Source organism: Equus asinus, chromosome 9 (genome assembly GCF_041296235.1).
Source record: "Equus asinus isolate D_3611 breed Donkey chromosome 9, EquAss-T2T_v2, whole genome shotgun sequence".
In the NCBI taxonomy this organism is placed as follows: Eukaryota; Metazoa; Chordata; class Mammalia; order Perissodactyla; family Equidae; genus Equus; species Equus asinus.
In genome coordinates, this window is record NC_091798.1 from 96,483,616 (window position 1) to 96,504,872 (window position 21,257).

Genomic DNA, 21,257 nt, shown 5'->3' on the forward strand with positions numbered 1-21,257 from the left:
AAAAACAAAAGTTGGGGGGGGAGTCCACCTGTTATTCACTGGTCTGATCGTAAGCTCACTCTTCTGCCCTTTGATCTGGTAGCTGTCCCTGTGTTGTGACCCTGTTTTCTTTATTACTGTAGCTTTATGCTAATTCTTGATATCTGGTAGATAAATGTCCATACTTGGCACCTCTTCAAGAGCGTGTTGACTCTCCTTGGCCTTTGGAAACTGCTTCTCAATTTTCAACCCCCAAGGAAAAACATTTGTTGAATTTTGATTGGATGCGAATATATTTGAGTGTCCCATAGATTTCCATCCATTTCTTTAGATCTCTTTTTACTCTCTCTCAAAAACGTTTGGCAATTTTCCTCCAATGAGGTCTTGAACATCTTTATTAGACTTGGAATTAGAAACATAATACTTTTCAAGCTGTTGTCAATCTTTTAACTGTGTTGCTACCATATGGAAATAGAAGTGTTTTCTTCATATTGATTTTTTTACATGGTAATCTTTTTCAATCTTGTACTAACTATAATCATTTAAGTTTTCTGACAATATTCATATAACCTGTGAATTCCACTTATGCTTTTTCCAAGTTTTATAGCTTTTATTTTATTTTCCTCCTCACTCTGCTGTACAGCGGTGGGCAGAGGGGGTGATGCAGCCTCCTCTGCTGCTCTCGTCCCAAAGGCAAAGCTCTCAGGTGCACGTTCAGTGTGCAGCTACCTGGTGTTTTCTGCAGCACCGTTAATCCAATGAAAGAAGGACACTTTTATTTATAGTTTGTTAAGAATTTTACGGCATGAATTGATGCTAAATTTTATTAAACTTTACTTCTGGATTTACACTGCTATATTTTATCAAAGTTTTATTCTGCATTTATTGTGATAATCACATCAGTTTTTTCATTCAACCCATTAATGTCGTGCTTTATATTGATCTGCTTAGGTTTCCAGAGCTAAACCAGCCTTGCATGATCCGGGACCACAACCTCCATCACAGTGTGTATCTTCTCCATACATTGCTGAATTCAGTTTGCTAATATTTTGTCTAAGATTTTGCCTTGATATCTATACTAGATTAACCTGTAATTTTAATTCTTGTCTCTCCCTTGTCATGTTTTGGTAACCATATTATGTTAACTACAGAGAACCATTTGGAGAATGCATCTCCTATTCTCCAGAAGAATCTCCATGAACACGGAGTAATTTCTTTTCAGAATATTTCATGTAATTTACCAGTAGAGCCACTGGGCTTAGATCTTTCTCTCTGAGAAGATTATTTCTTGTGGTTCCATTTATTTAGAAGGTTATAGGACTGTTGGAGTTGTCTGACTCTTCCTGTGTCACTTTTGATATAGTTGTCCAGGAACTGGCCAAATTGTCAAAACTTCTCCAATTGATTACCAGATTTTGCCAATCAAATTGATTATTAATTTGCCATATTGTCTTAAAATAATGTCAGACAAAGATACAGAATGCGGTTTTTGGTATCTGTGCACACTCGCAACCCATTATATACTGAAATCACACCAAACAATTATGTGTTGGCACCCAGAGGTCAGGGTAGGATCGCAGCCCCTGTTATTTGACATTAACAGTCTCTTAATGAAAGAAAAATAAATCTAGTCCTCAGACTTCTCTGTGAACCAGCCAGGGAGGCACACACAGTAACCATCAGGGAAATTCTATAAAATAAATACTGTGTCATGAGACAGTGGCTGCTTCTACTTCAGGAATTCATCTTTAACAAAGTGTGGTGATGCAGTATAAGCTATTTACTGGTTTCTAAATTTCTAAATTTAAAAATCACACTCACTAGCAAGAACCCCCACATGGTGCAAGGTGAGGGATGTGAGAACTGCCAGAACATTCCACAGAAGGATAGTCACATATTCCCAGGTCAGAGACACCTGGTCTACCTCGAACCTCGAGCACCAGGTGGAGCCAGAGTCCTGGACACCAGGGACCACCAGGAAGAATCTGCTGGTGGCATCTTAAGGCTGCTGTAAACACGTGATTAAGCATTACTATATGGAAACACCACTCAAGGTGTACAAGAATTACCCTAACCCTTCCATACACACCCTTCCATCCAAACTCCCTCGGCTCAGCCATGGGCATGAGACAAGGAAGTGGAAGGATAGGAGACCGGAAGAGATGAAACCTATAGGGAAGAGCGCTGGGTCCACTGGGTCTATTAGTCAATCTCATAATCTCTTCTGACAGCTGCAGCTGGCACTCTGCCCCCCAGCTCCCCCAGCCCCAAGAACTGACCTGTGACGCCCAGGCGGAAGGAGACCTTCTGGCCCCCAGCCTCACAGCTGTACTCCCCAGCGTCCGCCTTCCCTGCCTGCTGCACCACCAGCCGCCGGGTGCAGCCCTTGGCCTCCACCTGCACTTTCTTGCTCACACTCAGCTTCTTCCCGTCCTTGAACCACGTCACCTCTGTCTGGGCCTGGGCCACCTCACAGCTCAGTGTGGCGCTGGCCCCCGCCTTGGCCTGCACCTCCCTGTGGGCCGGCTGCTCCTTGGCAAACACCACCGTGGGCTCTGGGGACAGAGAGGGACACGTGGTCAGAGACACCACCTAAGTCAGGAAGGCAGCACTGGGGAAAGAAGGCCTGGATGGGGGAGGCAGAGGGCTGGAAACTTCTCCAGGCTCTGCACCAGCTGAGTGGCCTGGAGAAGCCCCACCACCCTCTCAGCAACAAGAGACACAATTTATCTGTGCATCCCAGCACTGCTCCGCCTGGCTGTTCCAGGTGGGGAGGCTGTGAAGGACCTCTGTGCTCGTGGGATCTGGGGTCGTGAGGCAGGCACAGCCCAACCTCCTAGGGGACGCAGGGTCTTCTCCATGCGGCTGTGCAGCGAGCATTCTCACTGCATTGCGGGCGAGGTCCTGTAGCTGCACCCTCTCGCCTCCCTCAGTGTCTCGGCTGATGGCAGCCTGGTGGGAGTGAAGCCCGACCTCCCAGAGCTGCCTCCAGTGGGTCCCCATGACGCACAAAGGGGAGCACCTTTTCAATGGTTTGGTCATTGGTGTTTGTTCTTCTGTGGCATCACTATCCAAGGCTTTTGCCCGACTTTCAACAGCACTGACTTACTGGTCGCCTTCCTTGAGAAGCTCTTTAAGTCATTAAAGCTGGGTGCTGACGGGTGTGTCTGTCATTATCCTCCCCATTTGTGCCCTGCCTTTCACTCCTTCATGAGGAAAGGTTTTCTGGTGAAATAAAGTTATTAGTTTTGCTATAGGCAAATATATCACTTTGTCCTTTGTGGTTTGCATATTAGTGTTCTGTGTAAGAAATCTTTCATTACCCTGAGGTCATTGAATAATCCACATTGTCTGATAAAAGTTTGTTTTACCCCTCACGCTGAAGTCTCCAACTCCCTTGGAGTTTTTTTTCCTGAGGAAGATTTTCCCTGAGCTAACATCTGTGCCAATAATCCTCTACTTTATATGTGGGTCACTGCCACAGCATGGATGACGAGTGGTGGAGGCCCGTGCTTGGGATCTGGACCTGCAAACCCCGGCTGCTGAAGTGGAGTGCACTGCACTCCACCACTCCACCATGGGGCTGGCCTCCTGGAGGTGATTTTTGTGTGGTGTGAGGTAGCTGTCAAATTTCACTTTATTTTTCCATATGGCTAATGGTCTTAGGACCATTTATGAGAAGATGCTCCTTTCTCCACAGCTCATGCCAGCTCCAGGGTAACAGGAAGGGAGGCAGTCAGGTCTTACACAGAGCCGACTTGGAGCCCACCTCCGCTCCTTCGGGCTGCTGTCTGTCTGCACTGAGACCCACTGTCTGACGCCGGATAGAGCAGATGTCCCCACATGTTCCGCCTGTTGGCTGGGCTCTGCTGGCCTCTGCAATCAACCTGTCAACATTCTCACACCCAAAACAACTATTATTTGAGTTTTGACAGGGACTGAACACCTCTGGGTCTTCCACTGACTTCTATCCATTGATTTAAGTCTTTTTTCTGTCTCTCAATAATACTTAATAGTTTTTGCCTATGAAGCTTCTAATCTATTTTATTAGACTTGGAATTGGTAACATCATCCTTCCGATGTTCCTGCAACTCTTTTAACGTGATTTCTCAGCTTCTTGTTTCTGGTATGTAGACGTTTAAGTGCTTTCTGAATGTTGACTTTTGTACGCAGTAATCCTTCCCAACTCTCTTACTAAGTTGAATCATTACTGTTTCCGGGTTTTCTAAATTGGAAATCATATCATCTGTGAGTTCCATTTTTGACATTTCCAAGTGTTGCACCTGTTTTATTTCCCTCCTAACTGTGCTGTCAAGGTTGCACTGCAGTGGCGACAGCCGCTCCCTTGGCTGGTTCCCCGTCTCAAAGGCAATGCTTTCAAAGTTTCACTTTAAGTGTGATTCAGCTAATTTTCCCTATACTATCAAATTAAGAAATATTATTAAATTATTATACTATCAAATTAAGAAATATTATTAAATTAAAATATTATCAAATTAAGAAAGAACCCTTTTATTTACATTTTGTTAAGAATTTTATGGAAGGAGTTGATGCTAAATTTTATAAAATATTTCTTCTGGATTTATGATGTCATATTTTATCAAATGCTTTTATTCTCCATTTTGGGAGGAAGCCACATAATTTTTTCTTTCAGTTTGTTAGTGTCAAGTTTTGGACTGATTTTCTAATATTTCTCATGTTAAACCAGCTTTGCGGTCCTGGAATATGACTTTTGTCATGGTGTAGCATCATCTTAATAAATTGCTGAATTCAGGTTGCTAGTATTTTGTTCAAGATATTAGCCTGATATCAACAAGACGCTGGCCTGTGTTAATTCTTCATATTTACTTTGTGAGATTTTGGTACTGATATGTTACCTACATAAAGTGAGTAAAGGGTATATCTCTCTTTTCAACATTCTAGAAGAATCTCGACGAATGCGGAATAACTTATTTCCAGAATATTTGGTACAATTTAACAGTAGAAGCACTGGGCTTAGATATTATGCTGTGAGGAGACTATTTATTATGGTTCTGTTTATTTAAAAGATTAAAGGACTGTTCAACTTGTCTATTTTTTCTTGTGTGAGTTTTGATATAGTTTTCTAGGAATCGATCAACTTGTAATCCTCTGCTCTTTGTGTATTTTGCACAGACATTGAAACAAAATGTGGATCTAGATTTTGTTACACATGGGTGCAGACAGAACTTCTCCATGCACGTGAAAACAAGGAAGAGTGTCCAAGAACACTAAAACTTTGATAACCCAAAGCTCAGTCTTGAGCTAATCTGAGGTTTGATTATGTAGTTGGAATTCCCCTTTGTCCTGGTTGAATGCCTTCAAGCATCTCTGACTAGCAGGACCCCTCATGTGTGCTGGGTGAGGGTAGGTGTGATCTGCCAGAACAACCCAGGAGAGAGACATCTGGTCTGCCTCAGTCCCATGCATCAGGTAGAGCCAGATTCCTGGACATGAAGACCACCAGAGGGTTCTGAGCAGGTGCTGGGAAAATGTGACTAAGCACCACGACATGGAAATGCAATGCTTGGTACACAACAGCCTCTCCCTTCGTACACGCCCTCCGTCCATGTTCCCTTGGCCCAATCTTGGGTGTGAAAATGGGAGGGGGGAGGATGGGAGACATCAAGAGATGAAGTCTAATGGAAAGAACACCAGGGTCATCTGGGCTGTATGTCAGGCCCACCATCAACTCCAGATAGGTTAACTTAGTACTTCTGAGAACTGACCTGTGACGCCCAGGCAGAAGGAGACCTTCTGGCCCCCGGCCTCACAGCTGTACTCCCCAGCGTCCGCCTTCCCTGCCTGCTGCACCACCAGCCGCCGGGTGCAGCCCTTGGCCTCCACCTGCACTTTCTTGCTCGCACTCAGCTTCTTCCCGTCCTTGAACCACGTCACCTCCGTCTGGGCCTGGGCCACCTCGCAGCTCAGTGTGGCGCTGGCCCCCGCCTCAGCCTGCACCTCCCTGTGGGTCGGCTGCTCCTTGGCAAACACCATCGTGGGCTCTGGGGACAGAGAGGGACACAGGGTCAGAGACACCACCTAAGTCAGGAAGGCAGCACTGGGGAAAGAAGGCCTGGATGGGGGAGGCAGAGGGCTGGAAACTTCTCCAGGCTCTGCACCAGCTGAGTGGCCTGGAGGAGCCCCACCATCCTCTCAGCAACAAGCAACACAATTCATGTGTATGTTCTAACAATTTATCTGCACATCCATATGGGCTATTCCAGGTGAGGACACTGTGAAAGACTCCTGTGCACACAGTCTGCTGGGAAGGAACATGCGGTCCTCAACTTCCTGGGGACAAGGAGTCTCGGGGAGTCTTTTCCACAGAACTGTGCAGCGAGCATTCCCACTCGCCGTTCATGAGACTCTTGAGGCTGCAGGCTCTTGGTGCTGTCGCCTGTGGCACCTGGTGGGTGCACCTTTTCCTTCCTCTGACTTTCTTTCCTGTTATCTGATGACTAATGAAGCTGAGCGCCTCTTCCAGCTCCTGGGTTGGCCATTACTGTTTGCTCTTCTGTGGTGACACTATTCAGATCTTTTTGTCCCATTATCAACAGTACTGTCTTTCTTTTTCTCTTCTCATTTTAAGGTGCTCTTTATATGTTTAAATGTTAGTCAATGACAACCATGTATTCTGTGACACATTTCCCACCTGTGGGACTTACATTCACTCTCTTCTGGTGAATCAAAGTGTTTAGTTTTAATACAGAAAAATCTGTCTAGCTTGCTCCATTGTGGTTAGGGCATTTGCGTGCCTTTTAAGAAATCTATTCTCACCCTAGGTCTTTAAACAATCCATGCCATCATCTGAGGGTCTCATGGTTTTACCTCTACATGGAGGCCTCTAACACACCAGGAGTTGACTTTGTGTATGGTGTGAATTACCAGTATAATTTAATTTTTCCATATGGTTAAATGGTCTAAGCACTATTTATGAAAACACTATCCTTTCTCTACTTTCTGCACAGACACTGCAGTAAAAAGGGGAGTGGCGGGAGCCCATTTATGCAAGGATCTGTCTCTGAGCTCATTATTCTGTTCCTCTAATCTGATGACTGTCCCTACATCGAGATCCTCTGTCTTAATTACTGCAGCTTTATGATAATTCCTGACATCTGCTACAGCAAAAACTCACGCTTTGCTTTTATTCAAGAGAAAAGTGTATTAACTGAACTTGGCCTTTGGAATCTGCTTGTTATTTTTCAATCCTCCTAAAAAACATTTGTTCTGATTTTGATTGTTAGTGAATGTCTTAGATTCTTCCATGGATTTCTATCCATCTATTTAGATCTCTTGAATATCTCTCAGAAATGTTCGATAGTCCCCCACTGAGCCTCTAAGCACCTTTTATTAGACTTGCAGGTAGAAAATGATTCTTCTGATGCCATTGCAACTCTTTTAAAATATCATTTTCCAGGGTCCAGCCCGGTGGCGTAGTGGTTAAGTTCACTCACTCTCCTTCGACGGCCCAGGATTCGCAGGTTCGGATCCAGGGCATGGATCTATGCACCATTCAAGCCCTGCTGAGGCAGCATCCCACGTACGAAATAGAGAAAGATTGGCAACAGATGTTAGCTCAGGGCCAACCTTCCTCACCAAAAACATTGTTTTCCAAGTATTTGTTTCAAGTGTACAGACAGAGAAGTGTTCCCTTTTCTTTTCTTACTGTAATCTTTCTCAACAATCATACCATAATAATTTATCTTTCGGATTTTCTGAATTGATGTTCACATCATTAGTGAACTCCACTTTTATTTTTTCCAAATTTTATGCCTTTTATTTTAGTTTCCTCCTTACTCTACAATACAGTGTTGGACAGAAGTGGTGAGGGCAGCTTCCCCGTGTCTTGTCCCTGACGTCAAAGCTTTCAAGGTTCACTTTAAGCATGACATAATTCATGTTTTTGCAGCACCATTTTCAAAGTAAGGAAGAACACTTTTCTATTGTTTGTTAAGAATTTTACAGCATGAATTGATGTTAATTTTTATCAAACAATTTTTATGAATTTATGACGTTAAATAGTAATCAAATAATCTTATTCTGTATTAGTTGAGAAATCACATGAGTTTTCACTCAATCTGTTAATGTCAAGTTTTATATTGATCTAATGTTCCTAATGTTAAACCAAACTTGCAATCCTGGGCAAGGACTTTCCTCATAGTGTATATCCTCTTGATATATTGTTGAATTCATTTTTCTAATTTTACTTATGATTTTGTCCTTAATATCCATCACGGATTGGTCTGTAATTTAATTCTTCCTACTTCTCTTGTCAGATTTTGATGTCGATGTCACATTATCTACATAAAACGACATGCAGAGCGTATCTCCTTTTTCTGTTCTCCACAACAATCTCCACAAGCATGGAAATACTGTGCCCTAGAATGTTTAATAGAGTTTACCAGAGAACTACTGGGCTTAGAAGATTTTTTATTATTGGTCCCATTTATTTAAAAGTCATAGGACTATTCAAGCTTCCTATATCTTCTTGTGTTGATTTTCATATAGTTTACGAGGAATTAGACAAACTGTCACAACTTTTCGAATTTATTACCATAAAATATTTTGTCATACTCTCTTAAACTAACATTTCACAAAGACATATAGGTGGATTTTTGGTATCTAGACCCACCACAAACCATTATATACTGATGTGATACCCAACTGTTACGTGTAGGCACCTAGAAGTCAATGTGGGATGGGAGCCACCCCTATTTGGCATCAAGACTCTCTTAACAAGAGGAAAATAATTTAATTTCTTAGATTTCTCTATGTACCAGGTAAGGAGGCAAAGTACGCACTCACCATTAGAAAACGCTATGAAATCAATACTGCTCTCTCTACCAGTCAGAGGCTGCTCCTCACAGCAAAGCACGCTGATGTGGCAGAAGTGACTTCCTTTCCATTCCTAACTTCACAAACGTAACTCCAAGGGGAATTCTGACACTGAACACCCAAATTGAAGACAAGGGCAAAATGATATTCACTTTGACAGAATGACCCTACATATCACCTCTCTCCTGCATTTGCACGGACATTACAACAAAACATGTATCTACATCTCATTACACAGAGGGAAGACACCTCAGATTTGATAATCCAATGTTCACTCTTGACATAGATTCAAGTATGATGGTGTAGCCAAAATTCCACTAACCCAGGGTCAGTGAAACTGGACTATCTCCTGCTGATAAGAGCTGGCATGAGGTGCTAGTGAGGGCATGTGGAGTCGTCAGAACAAACAATGCGAGGAAGTTACACATCCCAGGTGAGAGACAACTGGTCTACCTCGGACCCAAGCTCCAGGTAGAGCCAGAGCCTGGGACACCAGGACCGACAGGAAGGTTCCAGGCAGGCGACGGAGCATTACTGCATGGAGCTGCCCCTCCAGGTTTGCAGGAACGGCCTCTCCTTTCCATGTACCCTTCCAGCCCAGCATCTCTCAGCCCAAAATGGGTATGATGGAAGATGGAAGGATGGGAGACATTAAGAGAACAAGTCTAATGGAAAGAACACCAGGGCCGTCTAGGCTGTGAGCAAGGCCCATCATCAACTCCAAGTAGGCTGACCAAGTACCTCCAAGAACTGACCTGTGACATCCAGACGGAAGGAGACCTTCTGGCCCCCCGCCTCGCAGTTGTACTCCCCAGCATCCGCCTTCCCTGCCTGCTGCACCACCAGCCGCCGGGTGCAGCCCTTGGCCTCCACGTGCACTTTCGAGCTCGCACTCAGCTTCTTCCCGTCCTTGAACCACGTCACCTCTGTCTGGGCCTGGGCCACCTCACAGCTCAGTGTGGCGCTGGTCCCCACCTCAGCCTGCACATCCTTGTGTGCCGGCTGCTCCTTGGCAAACACCACCGAGGGCTCTGGGGACAGAGGGATACGGGGTCAGAGATACCATCTAAAACATATGGTTAAATGTTCAAAGTACCGTTTATGAAAAGACCATCCTTTCTTCACACCTTGCACAGGAGCCACAGTAGAAACAAAGGAGGGCAGGGAACCAGTGGCAGGTCCATTCACCCAGGAATCTGCCTCTGGGCCCGTCCCGTCCCCTTATCTGACAACTCTTCCTGCATCGAGCCCTGCCGTCTTCGTCACTGGAGCTGTAAGTCTGGAGATCTGCGACCCCAATGCCCACACTGGCTCTCTTCAGGGGCACACTGTCTGTCTGCACACGGCCTTTGCAGTCCACTAGTCAATTATCAACCCCACCCCACCCCATCCCACCAAATAAGCACTTGTGAGGACTGGATTGTTAGTGAACATGTTAGTTTCCCCCATGGATGTCTATCCATTTATTTCACTCTTCTTTACCCTCTTTTGAAAACATCTAACCATCCCCTCCCACACAGCATCTAAACATCTCTTATTAGACTTGGAAGAAAACCACAATACCTCTGATGTTATTCCAAATCTTTTAAATTTTCATTTTCTAACTGTTTTTTGCTAGTATATAGATAGTATATATATATATATACACACTATATATATATTTCTCTATATTGATTTTGAATGTGGTAATCTCTCTCAACACTCTCACTAAATCTAACAATTTCTCTTTTGGATAAATCACATCTGCTGTGAATTCTACTTCTGTTTTTTCAAACTTTCATTTTATTTTCCTCCCCTTTATTTGTGCTGTGCAGTGTGGGATGGAAGTGGTGACATGGCTTTCCTGTCCTGTTCCCCAGCTCAAAGGCAAATCCTTCACGGTTTCACTTTGTGAAGTGAGCACGACTTTTCTGCAATCCATTTATAAAATTCAGGGGAATCCTGTGACTTATACTTTGTTAGGATTTTATGGCATGAATTGATGCTAGATTTTATCTGACATTTCTTCTGGATTTATGATGTAAAATTGTTGTCAAAGACTTGATTCGGCATGTATTGAGGTAATCACCTTGATTTTCTTCCATCTGTTAATGTCAGGCTTTACATTGATTTGCTAATGTTTCTAATGTTGAACCAGCCTTGATTCCTGGTGCATTCTGAATTTTATCAGACTGTAGGATTCTTTTCATATACTGCTGAATTCAGTTTGCTAATTGTTTTAGCATATTGGCCTTGAAATCCATAATGGATTTACTTATAATATGAATTCTTCCTACTGGCCTGTCATATTACAATATCAAAATTATGCTACCAGATAAAAAGAGTTAAAAAGTTGATCTCCTTTTTCTATTCTCTAGAAGATTCTCCATGGACAAGGGATAATTAATTTCTAAGTTACCGGAAGACTCTACCAGTAAAGCGCTGGGCTTAGAATTTGTTCTATGAGAAGATTTTTTTCCCACTGGTTCTATTTCTCCAATAGGACTGTTTGAGCTGTCTGTTTCTTCTTAGGTCAGTTTTTATTTAGTTTTCTAGAAATAGGATAATTTCTCAAACTTTTCCTATTCTCTTGCACAGAATACTGTCAGATTCTCCTCAATAGCATGTCAAACATACACAGCAGGATTCTTGGTATCCATGCACACCTACAACATTGCACACTGACACAACAACAAACAGTTACGGGTGGCACCCAGGAGTCCATGTGAGACCTCAGCTGACCCTCATGTGAGTTAAACCCTCCTAAGAAAGGGGAAAACAGCAAGTTCACAGACTTCTCTGTGAACCAGCCAGGAGGGCACAGACCCACCCTCACCATTAGGAAACGCTATGAAATCAACGCGGCTCTACCAGGCAGGGGCTGCCACCTCAGGAAGTCCTCAGAAACAGAGTGCCCGTATGCCACAGCTGCTTATTTCTCCCCACTTCTAAGTTTACACATCAAACCCCAAGAGGAATTCTGACTTGGGATATTCTAACTGAAGACAAAGGAAAACAAGATTTGCCCTGAAAAGAAACTCCAGCCTCACACGTGTGCATCACGGATGCTCAGCTCCCGATTCTCTGCTCTCCACTGGTTTTGCACAGACACTGTAGTGAAACATGTGTCTGTGTTCTGGCCCATATGGTGCAGAAAGAGCTTCTCCAGCCATGTGCGAGGAGGGAGAGTGCTCCAGAACCCCCAGAACTTTGGGAACCCAAGTTCAGTCTTGAGATAAATCCCAGTATGACTGGTGCCTGAAATTTGCTATTATCCTGGCTGAATGAAATGCAGACATCTCTTGATAGCAAGATCCCTCATCTGGGGCAGGTGAAGGCAAATGGGAACCAGGAGAACGTCCTCAGGTGAGGGACATCTGCTCTACCTCAGCCCAATGCACTAGACACAGCCAGAGTCCGGGACACCAAGGACCAACGGTGGGTCCTGAGGAGGTTCTGGGAAAAGTGCAAGATGTGGAATTGCAACGTGCAAACACCATTAAGATGGAGAAGAAGGGCCTCTCCCTGCTGTACACACCCCTGCAGTCCAAGACCCCTGGGCTCTGCCATGAGTAAGAAAATGGGAGGGGGACTGGGATTCGTGAAGAGATGAGGTTTAATGGAAAGAGGACCACAGTGGTCCTGGTTGTAAGCCAGTCCTTCATCACCTCCACACAAGGCGAGTTCACCCCCCATCCTCAAGAACTGACCTGTGACATCCAGGCGGAAGGAGACCTTCTGGCCCCCGGCCTCGCAGCTGTACTCCCCTGCGTCCGCCTTCCCCGCCTGCTGCACCACCAGGCGCCGGGTGCAGCCCTTGGCCTCCACGTGCACTTTCTTGCTCGCACTCAGCTTCTTCCCATCCTTGAACCACGTCACCTCCGTCTGGGCCTGGGCCACCTCGCAGCTCAGTGTGGCACTGGCCCCCGCCTCAGCCTGCACCTCCTTGAGGGCCGGCTGCTCCTTGCCAAACACCATCGTGGGCTCTGGGGACAGAGAGGGACACGGGGTCAGAGACACCACCTAAGTCAGGAAGGCAGCACTGGGGAAAGAAGGCCTGGATGGGGGAGGCAGAGGGCTGGAAACTTCTCCAGGCTCTGTACCAGCTGAGTGGCCTGGAGGAGCCCCACCACCCTCTCAGCAACAAGAGACACAATTTATCTGTGCATTACAGCATGGCTCCGCCTGGCTGTTCCAGGTGGGGAGGCTGTGAAGGACCTCTGTGCTCGTGGGATCTGGGGTCGTGAGGCAGGCACAGCCCAACCTCCTAGGGGACGATGGGTCTTCTCCACGCAGCTGTGCAGCGAGCGTTCTCACCGCAGTGCGGGTGAGGTCCTGCAGCTCCACTCTCTCACCTCCCTCAGTGTCTCAGCTGATGGCCGACTGGTGGGAGTGAAGCTGGACCTCCCAGGGCTGCCCCTTCAGGTCCCGCTGACACACAACGGGGAGCACCTTTTCTGATGTTTTGGTCATTGGTGTTCATTCTTCTTTGGCGTCACTACTCAAAGCTTTTGCCCGACTTTCAGTAGCCCTGTCTGTCATTCATCCGTTCATGTTTAGGGTCTTTTAGATCTTTAAATGCTAGAGCATTGACAGCTGTGTTCAAAATATCTTCCTGTGCTGGTGGCTTGTCTTTCTCTCCCTGACACTATCTTCCGATGAATCAAAGTTTCCGTTTTAATAGACTCAAGTCTGTCAGGCCTGTTTCCCTGTGGTTACTGCACTCACATTCTGTTTGAGAAACCATTCCTTCCACTGAGGTGGCTAAACGCATCTGTGTTATCATCTCAAAGTCTCACGGTTTGCCCCTCTTCTCTGAAGTCTGTACCCAAAGGAGCTGGTCGATCTTTTTTCTATGTAGTTAAATGGTCGTGCAGCATTTATTAAAACCATGCTGTCTCCAGTCCTTGCACGGTTCCACAGTGAAAGAAAGGCGGAGAGGAGTGTGGGGCCACTCCAGCACAGGGCTGTGAGGTCGCTGCCTGGTCCTCCAGAGGGGTATCAACTTGCGAGTCGAGACACCGCGGTCTTCACCACTGTGTTTAGGGCAGTCCTGACGCCAGGCCAGCAAACGCTAACACTTTGCTCTCTTCTCCAGTATGGTGGCTGCACAAGGCCTCTGCGATCTGCTCGTCAATTTTCAACCCCACTCCATCCCACCAAACGAATGTTGCTCACATTCTGATTGTTAGTGAACATCTTGGATTCTTCCGTGGATTTCTATCCATCTACTTAGATCTTCTTGTCTGTCTCTCAAAAACATTCAGTAATCCCCCACCAAGCCTCTAAGCACCTTTTATTCGACTCAGAATTAGAAAAACATTCTTCTGATGCTGTTTAACTCTTTTAAATTTTCATTTTCCAAGTGTTTGTTGCAAGTATATAGACAGAGAAGTGTTTCCTGCATATTGATTTTTTTACACAATGATTTTTCTCAACTATCGTACTAAGTCTAATAATTTATATTTTGTATAAATCACATCATCTGTTTGTTTTTTCACCCCTTTATCTGTTTTTCTTTATTTTCCTCCTCACTGTGCTGTGCCCTGTGGCAAGGGGTGCTGACAGCCGCCTCCTCTGGTTCCCTATTGCAAAGGCCAAGCTTTCAAGATTTCTCTTTCTGTGATTAGCCGGCTTTTCTGCAGTATGATTTATCAAATTAAGGAAGAACTGTCTTATTTATAATTTGTTAAGAATTTTCTGACATGAATTAGTGATAACTTTACCAAACATTTCTTTTGGATTTGATGTTAAATTGTATCAAATGCTTCATTCTGCATCTGTTGAGGTAATCACTTCATTTTTTGTTTCAATCTGTTAATGTCGTGCATTATATTGATTTACTAATGTTTCTAAGATTTCAACAACTTCCATCAGAGTGAATTATCCGCTTCATTTATTACATTTTTGATTTTATTTTGATAATATTTTGTTTAAGTTTTTGGCCTTGATGTCCATCGTAGATTGGCCTGTAATTGTAATTCCTACTTTCCTTGTCAGATTTTGGTTACTGAAGTCATGATGTCTACGTAAAACAAATCAGAGACTATCTGGATTTTCTATTCCCTAGAAGAATCTCCAAGAACACGTAATAATTTCTTTCCATAATATTTTGTATAATTACCAGACAAGCCACTAGGCTTAGATCTTTCTCTACGAGATTACTTACTGAGGTTCCATTTATTTTAAAGGTTATAGACTGTTGGGGTTGTCTAATTCTTCTTATGTCACTTTTTATATATTTTTCTAAGAATTTGGTCAACTTGTCAAACCTTTTCATATTTATTACTATAAAACAATTTGTCATATTCTCCTAAATTAACATTGAAAAAAGATACACAGTGGGTTTTTTGGTGTCTAAACACACCCACAAACCACTGCGCACAGATACAATTACACACCGTTACATACTGACTAGAAGTCAACACGGGACTGATGCCCATCTTTATTTGGCGTGAAGTTTCTTAACAAAAGGAAAATAAATTTAGTCCTCAGACCTCTCTGTGAACCAGCCAGGGAGGCACAGACACACTCCCATCATCAGGAAATGCGGGAAACCAGCACTGCCTCGCCGGTCGGGCCGCTTCTTTAGGAACTCGTCTCTAACAAGGCCTGCCGCTGTGGGATGAGCCACTTATTCTCCTCATTGCTCAATCTGTAAATCACACTCCAAGGGGAATTCTGACACAGAATGTTCTTTTTTTTCTTTTTCAAGATTGGCCTTGAGCTAACATCTGTTGCCAGTCTTTTTTCTTCTTCTTTTCCCCAAAGCCCCCCAGGACGCAGCACAGTTGTATATTCCAGTTGTAGGTCCTTCTGGCTCTGCTACGTGGGATGCCACCTCAGCATCATTTGATGAGTGGTGCTAGGTCTGTGCCCAGGATCCGAACCAGGGAAACCCCAAGCCGCCGAAGTGGAGAACACGAACTCAACCACTCGGCCACGGGGCTGGCCCCCTGACACAGAATGTTCTAACAGGAGAGAAACAAGATTCCTTTTAAAAGGAGACTCCAGACCTCATGCATGCATGTCTCAGATGCACATCCATCAATCCTCTGGTTTTTGTTTACTTCGCACAGACACTGCAAGAAAACATGGATGTAGGTTTTGTTATATGTAGGTGCACAGATAACTTCTTTATCCAAGGAGGGAAGAGTGTCTGCAACACCTAAAACTTTGATAACCCAGAGTTCACTCGAGATAAATCCAAGTACAATTCAGCAGCAGAAATTTCCCCTTATCTTGGTTTAATGAAATGCAAACCTCCTTGCCTAGTGTGAAGCCGCATGTGTTGCTGGGTAAGGGCACCTGGGAGCTGCCAGGACTCCCAAGATGAGGAAGTTCATATACCCACCGGTGAGAGACGCCTGGTCTACATCAGACTCCAAGTGCAAGGCAGAGGCAGAGTTTCAGACACCAGGAAGCACCTGGAAGTTTCCCAGCAGATGCTGGGAATTTATGACTATGCATTACTTGTGGAAATACCACCCTCCCTTCTGTTCACACCCTTCCCATCCCGCCTCCCTTGGTCCAGCCATGGGTATGATATGAGAACTGGGAGGATGGAAGGCTAGAAGAGATGAGGTCCAGTGGAAAGAGCACCAGGGTGATCTGGGCTGTAAGCCAGTCCTTCATCACCTCCAAGCAAGGCGAGTTCACCCCCCTTCCTCAAGAACTGACCTGTGATGCCCAGGTGGAAGGAGACCTTCTGGCCCCCGGCCTCACAGCTGTACTCCCCAGCATCCGCCTTCCCCGCCTGCTGCACCACCAGCCGCCGGGTGCAGCCCTTGGCCTCCACGTGCACTTTCTTGCTCGCACTCAGCTTCTTCCCGTCCTTGAACCACGTCACCCCCGTCTGGGCCTGGGCCACCTCGCAGCTCAGTGTGGCACTGGCCCCCGCCTCGGCCTGCACCTCCCTGTGGGTCGGCTGCTCCTTGGCAAACACCACCGTGGGCTCTGGGGACAGAGAGGGACACGGGGTCAGAGACAATCAAATTTCTAGTTCTGAATGAGAGTCCACCCTTGAATCACGACACCATAATGCCTGCCCCGCCCTGCCTTTCTCAACACAGAGAACTCATACTGCTCAGATGCACAAAGCAGGGAGCAGGTCGGTTCTCAGAATCTGCATCCTGCCCCTTCAGTAATTCTCAGGTCTGTCTATGTTACAATTCAGGCTCTGGCATCTGTTTAGCAGCAGTGATTTCATAATTATCTTAAAAAATGGAGGCACAGTTTGAAGCCAGCACTTCAAAGCATAGGTATTGTCAAGGAGATATCCTTATGCAGAGTCACCAAGAATGGGCGATATCCCTGAGTCACAAGAACAGTGATACTTAGGGCTGCTCATGCAGTCTACAACTCCTAGTGCGCCAGTCACCATCCATGTAACCAAATCCCTGGCCTTGAGATCAGGGTTGTTTTTTTATTAACTTACTTCCTTAGCTTCACAGCATATTATTCCATGACCCATTCTGTTACCCTTGACTAGATTTTCTTCTTTATGAAATACACCCATTGGTAATTCTTTCAGAAGGTTTTGTGAACAGTAAATTCTCTCCATCCATTCTCTGAAAATGTCTTTACTTCTCCCTGACTTTTGAATGGTGGTTTAGCTGGATATAGAATCTAGGTTGACGGTCACTGTCCCTCGCTACTTTGGAGATTATGTCATCTTTCCTGTGCTCTTCACTGCTGTCCACAAATCTACAGGAAGGATAACTGTCGCTCCATAAATCTTTTTCTGGTCTCAGGTTGTTTTTAAGATCTCCTCTTGGGTTCTGGCCTTCTGTGGTTCACTACGGTGTGTCTAGCTGTGAATTTATTTTCTTAGCATTTCCCATATTCTTCGTGGGATTCGAAGTTTTGGAATCACGTTTTACCACTCTAAAAATTCTCTACATGAGTTTTTTCATTATTTCATCTTCATCATTCTAGCCTCTCCCAGAAATTGTTTTAGACATATGTATGGCCTCCTGCTTCTCTTCTCCATATCCATCAATATCTCTTATTTTTTATCTCCTTGTGATTCACGCTGAGTAATTTCTGCAGATCTATCTTCCAATTCAGAAATTCTCTCTTCAGCTACGTCTAATTTGCTGTTTATCCCTCTACCAAATTGTTCATTACGAATGTTGTGTCTCTTATTCTAGGACTTTTGGTTCTTTGAATCTGCCCATTTTTTTCCATGGTATTTTGCTTTTTCTTATGTTTCCAAGTATCCCATATATCTCTTTAATATTGTAAATATGCTTATTTTAGATACTCTTCCAGATTGTTCTTCTATCATCTGAAGTCCCTGGGTGGTCTAATCCTGATCTTCTTTGTAACTTACAACTCTTGTTTACACTGGGTTGTTTCTCTGGTGCTTAGATACACTTTTATTGTGAACCAATCATTAGCGGGGCTTCTTTACTTGACAGTAATTAAGTGTGGCCTCAGGGGTGGTAGCCCTCCTGAGTATTTCACATTTACTCCTGCCAGGGACTCCAGGATCTCTGGCCTGGAGCCCCATGTTTTTCAGGGTTTTTTGTTTGGTTGGTTTCTTGCTGAGGAAGAGTGGCCCTGAGCTAACATCTGTGCCAGTCTTCCTCTATTTTGTATGTGGGTTGCTGCCTCAGCATGGCTTCCACTGAGTGATGTAGGTCCATGCCTGGAAGCTAAGCCCAGGCCTCTGAGGTAGAGCATGCTGAACTTAACCACTAGGCCACAGGCCGGCCCCCTGGAGCTCCATCTTTAAGTTAACGTCTCAGTCTGGGGTCTTCAGTTATATAAATTAAAACCCCAATCCCAAGTAACAAACAGGTTTCCATTTCCTGGGGGAACTTTCCCACCCGAGCCAAGGCAGACAGCCCAGTGCCCTGTCACCTCCCTGGGCTGTGGGCAGATCACTCTTCTGGTCCATCTTTTCCTTAACGATGTGTTTCTACTAGCACCCCTCTTTGTATGGTCTTTGTCCCACCTCCTCACCTCTCTCACCTAAGCACCCACTGCCTATGTGCAAGCTGGTGGTGTGAGTCAGGCCCTGGTCTGGAACCAAACCCCACTGTGCACCAACCCATCACTCACTGCTTTAGAGTTCCCTTCCCTCTTCACTTCCAGGACCTGGAAATTTCCCTTGCAAGTTCAGATAGTAACCTAACCTGACTTTGCTCCATTCTGCCCCACATTTTCAGATGTCCACGGTGGGAGAGTTTCACACTACAGCAGTCTGCAGTACCGCTGGAACCAGAAATCCAGATGGGTGTTTTCAACTCTACTTCTCCAGATGAGATTATTCAATTTCATCTATTAGGGACTTTGTGCTCTGCAAACGCCTCTCTGATTTCCCAGGGAAGCCAGCAGAAGCTCTGAACTCCCCCTGAATTGGATTTTTTATCTTTTTTTTTTAAAAAAAAATGCATCTGTGTCCAAAATGCAAATGGTTCTATTTTTATGCCTTAAACATATTTTTCATGGAGGAAAAGATAAAGTGTCAAGCTGGCTGTCTTGCTTGCTCATCCTCAATAACCTGGTACCACGCAGGGGCAAGCGCCTGGACAGCAGGCAGTGATGAGGATCCAACAATCCACACAGTGGTTCACAGGCCTTCTGGGCCCACGGTTGGCCTCTGCCTCAGTGGGTCTTCCCCTCTGCTGTCTCACCAACCCCTCAAAGCTGGGCTTTGGAAAACAGCTGCAGACATTGCTGGGTCCACTTCCTCAGCCCAGGTTCACCTCACCAAAGCCCACAGGCCCATCCTTCAGCTCCTCCCCTGCCTCTCTGATTTCTCTGTGGCATTAGTGCCCTCACTGCACCCTTTGCAGGAAAGTCTTCTCCTGGTTCCACGGCAGGGCTCTCTCTGGGTTCTCCCACTGCCCCTGAGCCTCTCCCTTCATGGTCCCAGCTCCCTCAACACTCCCAGCATAGGTCCTGCCATCACCCTCTCTTTCCAGACTGACTTTTCCCCCAGGTTCCCTGACACATGCCCAGCCTCTCCCACCACCAATGGGCCAGCAACTCCCAAGTCTTCTCTCCAGCCCAGCACTGACCAAAGTCCACGCCCAGACAGTTGACCACCCCCTGGACACTCCAGGCACCCACGCTGGCTCATCACCCACTCCTCCCAAGACACCTGCCCCTGTCTACCTGCCACATCCCAGATAGTGGAGGGCTCCCACATGCTTCTTCCCCACATCTACCTGACCACCACTCTATCCACTCCACCCCCATTCCCTCTCCATCCCCTTGACTGTGGCCTCTATTTGGGCCTAGGCATCTCCTATCCCAGGGCAGGGGCTCCTGCCTGGTTTCCCTGTGTCCAAATCCATTCTCCCCAGTGCAGCCAGAGTGGCCGTTCCAAAACCCAAATCTAAACGAGTCCCTTCTGTGCTTCTGTGCCAGAATCAGGAGCCCACTCCCCTCAGCGGACACTGCAGGTGGGGTGTCCAGAGGAAGATCTCTGCCGTGAGATGTCCTCAGGGGTCAGGAGGTCCTGGCAATGCAAGAGCCTTGGTGAGAATCCACGTGCCCCTCGTGGATTTGACGCCCACCTGCTTGCCTGCCCTGCTCTCCCAGCAATGACACTCTTGCTTCTGAAACCACAACTTCTCATTTTCATCTCTTCTCTGGTGAGGCTACTGCCTGGCACTCTGTGAACTGACAAGCCCTCACAAATCCACCATGTGAAGCAGACAACACCCAACCACAGCCAGCTGTCGCCCGCGGCCATGGCCAGATGGTACCGTGCAGCACCTGCTGCTCATTTCACGGCCCCAGACTCAGTCGCATCTCCAGGGCATGGCTGCCCCAGGTCACTACTGTTTCAATGTTCACTTCACAGAAGAATTCAGACTAATCTTGAGGGGAATTGTGCACTTTGTGCAAATGTTCCCAAATCACTCCTGAGCACACTGTGCATGTGTGTCCGTGTACATGTATGTCTGTGTGTGGGGGTATGTCGATATGCATATGTCGGGTGTGTGTACGTCTGTATGTCCGTGTGTATGTGTGTGTTTCTGAGTGTGTGTTGTGAGAGTGTATGTATGTTTAAATGTGTGTGTGTGTGTGTGTAGAAGTGCATGTATGGGAGCATGTTTGTGGTATGTCTGTGTGTATTTGTGTGTCTGTGCATGTGTGTATACATACGTGTGTGTTTACGAGCATAAATGTGCGTGTACACGTGTGTGTAAGTGTGTGCATGTCTGTGTGTGTGGACGCGTCTATATGCAGATGTTGGGGGACGTGTATGTGTCTGTTTGAGACCATCTATCGATGGTTGCACTTGGGGAAGAAGCATGTGGGAGCCCTCCACGGTCACTCTGACACCAGAGCTGAGCCCACACCATGAGGTCCGCGGCTACACAGTGGTCTCCCTTCAAAATTCACCTGAACAAGTTACAAATACCACTGTAAGAAGACTTAGGATATGTCCCACACTAGAAACGCCAAGGTTTGGGTTCATC

General features: G+C 45.8%; 1 protein-coding gene across 19 annotated transcripts in view; it reads right to left on the bottom strand.

Moving 5' to 3' along the window:
• OBSCN (obscurin, cytoskeletal calmodulin and titin-interacting RhoGEF) overlaps nt 1-21,257 on the bottom strand; it is a 147,209-nt gene that overhangs the window by 103,978 nt on the left and 21,974 nt on the right. For 18 of the 19 annotated variants that reach the window (XM_070518014.1, XM_070518012.1, XM_070518007.1 and 15 more), the window contains exons 10-14: nt 16,495-16,770; nt 12,525-12,800; nt 9,591-9,866; nt 5,727-6,002; nt 2,259-2,534 (exon numbers count right to left, since the gene is read on the bottom strand). In XM_070518014.1, the coding sequence (XP_070374115.1) occupies nt 2,259-2,534; nt 5,727-6,002; nt 9,591-9,866; nt 12,525-12,800; nt 16,495-16,770 (1,380 nt within the window). The remainder of the gene's footprint in view (nt 1-2,258; nt 2,535-5,726; nt 6,003-9,590; nt 9,867-12,524; nt 12,801-16,494; nt 16,771-21,257) is intronic. The other variant, XM_070518009.1, reaches the window with a different exon arrangement.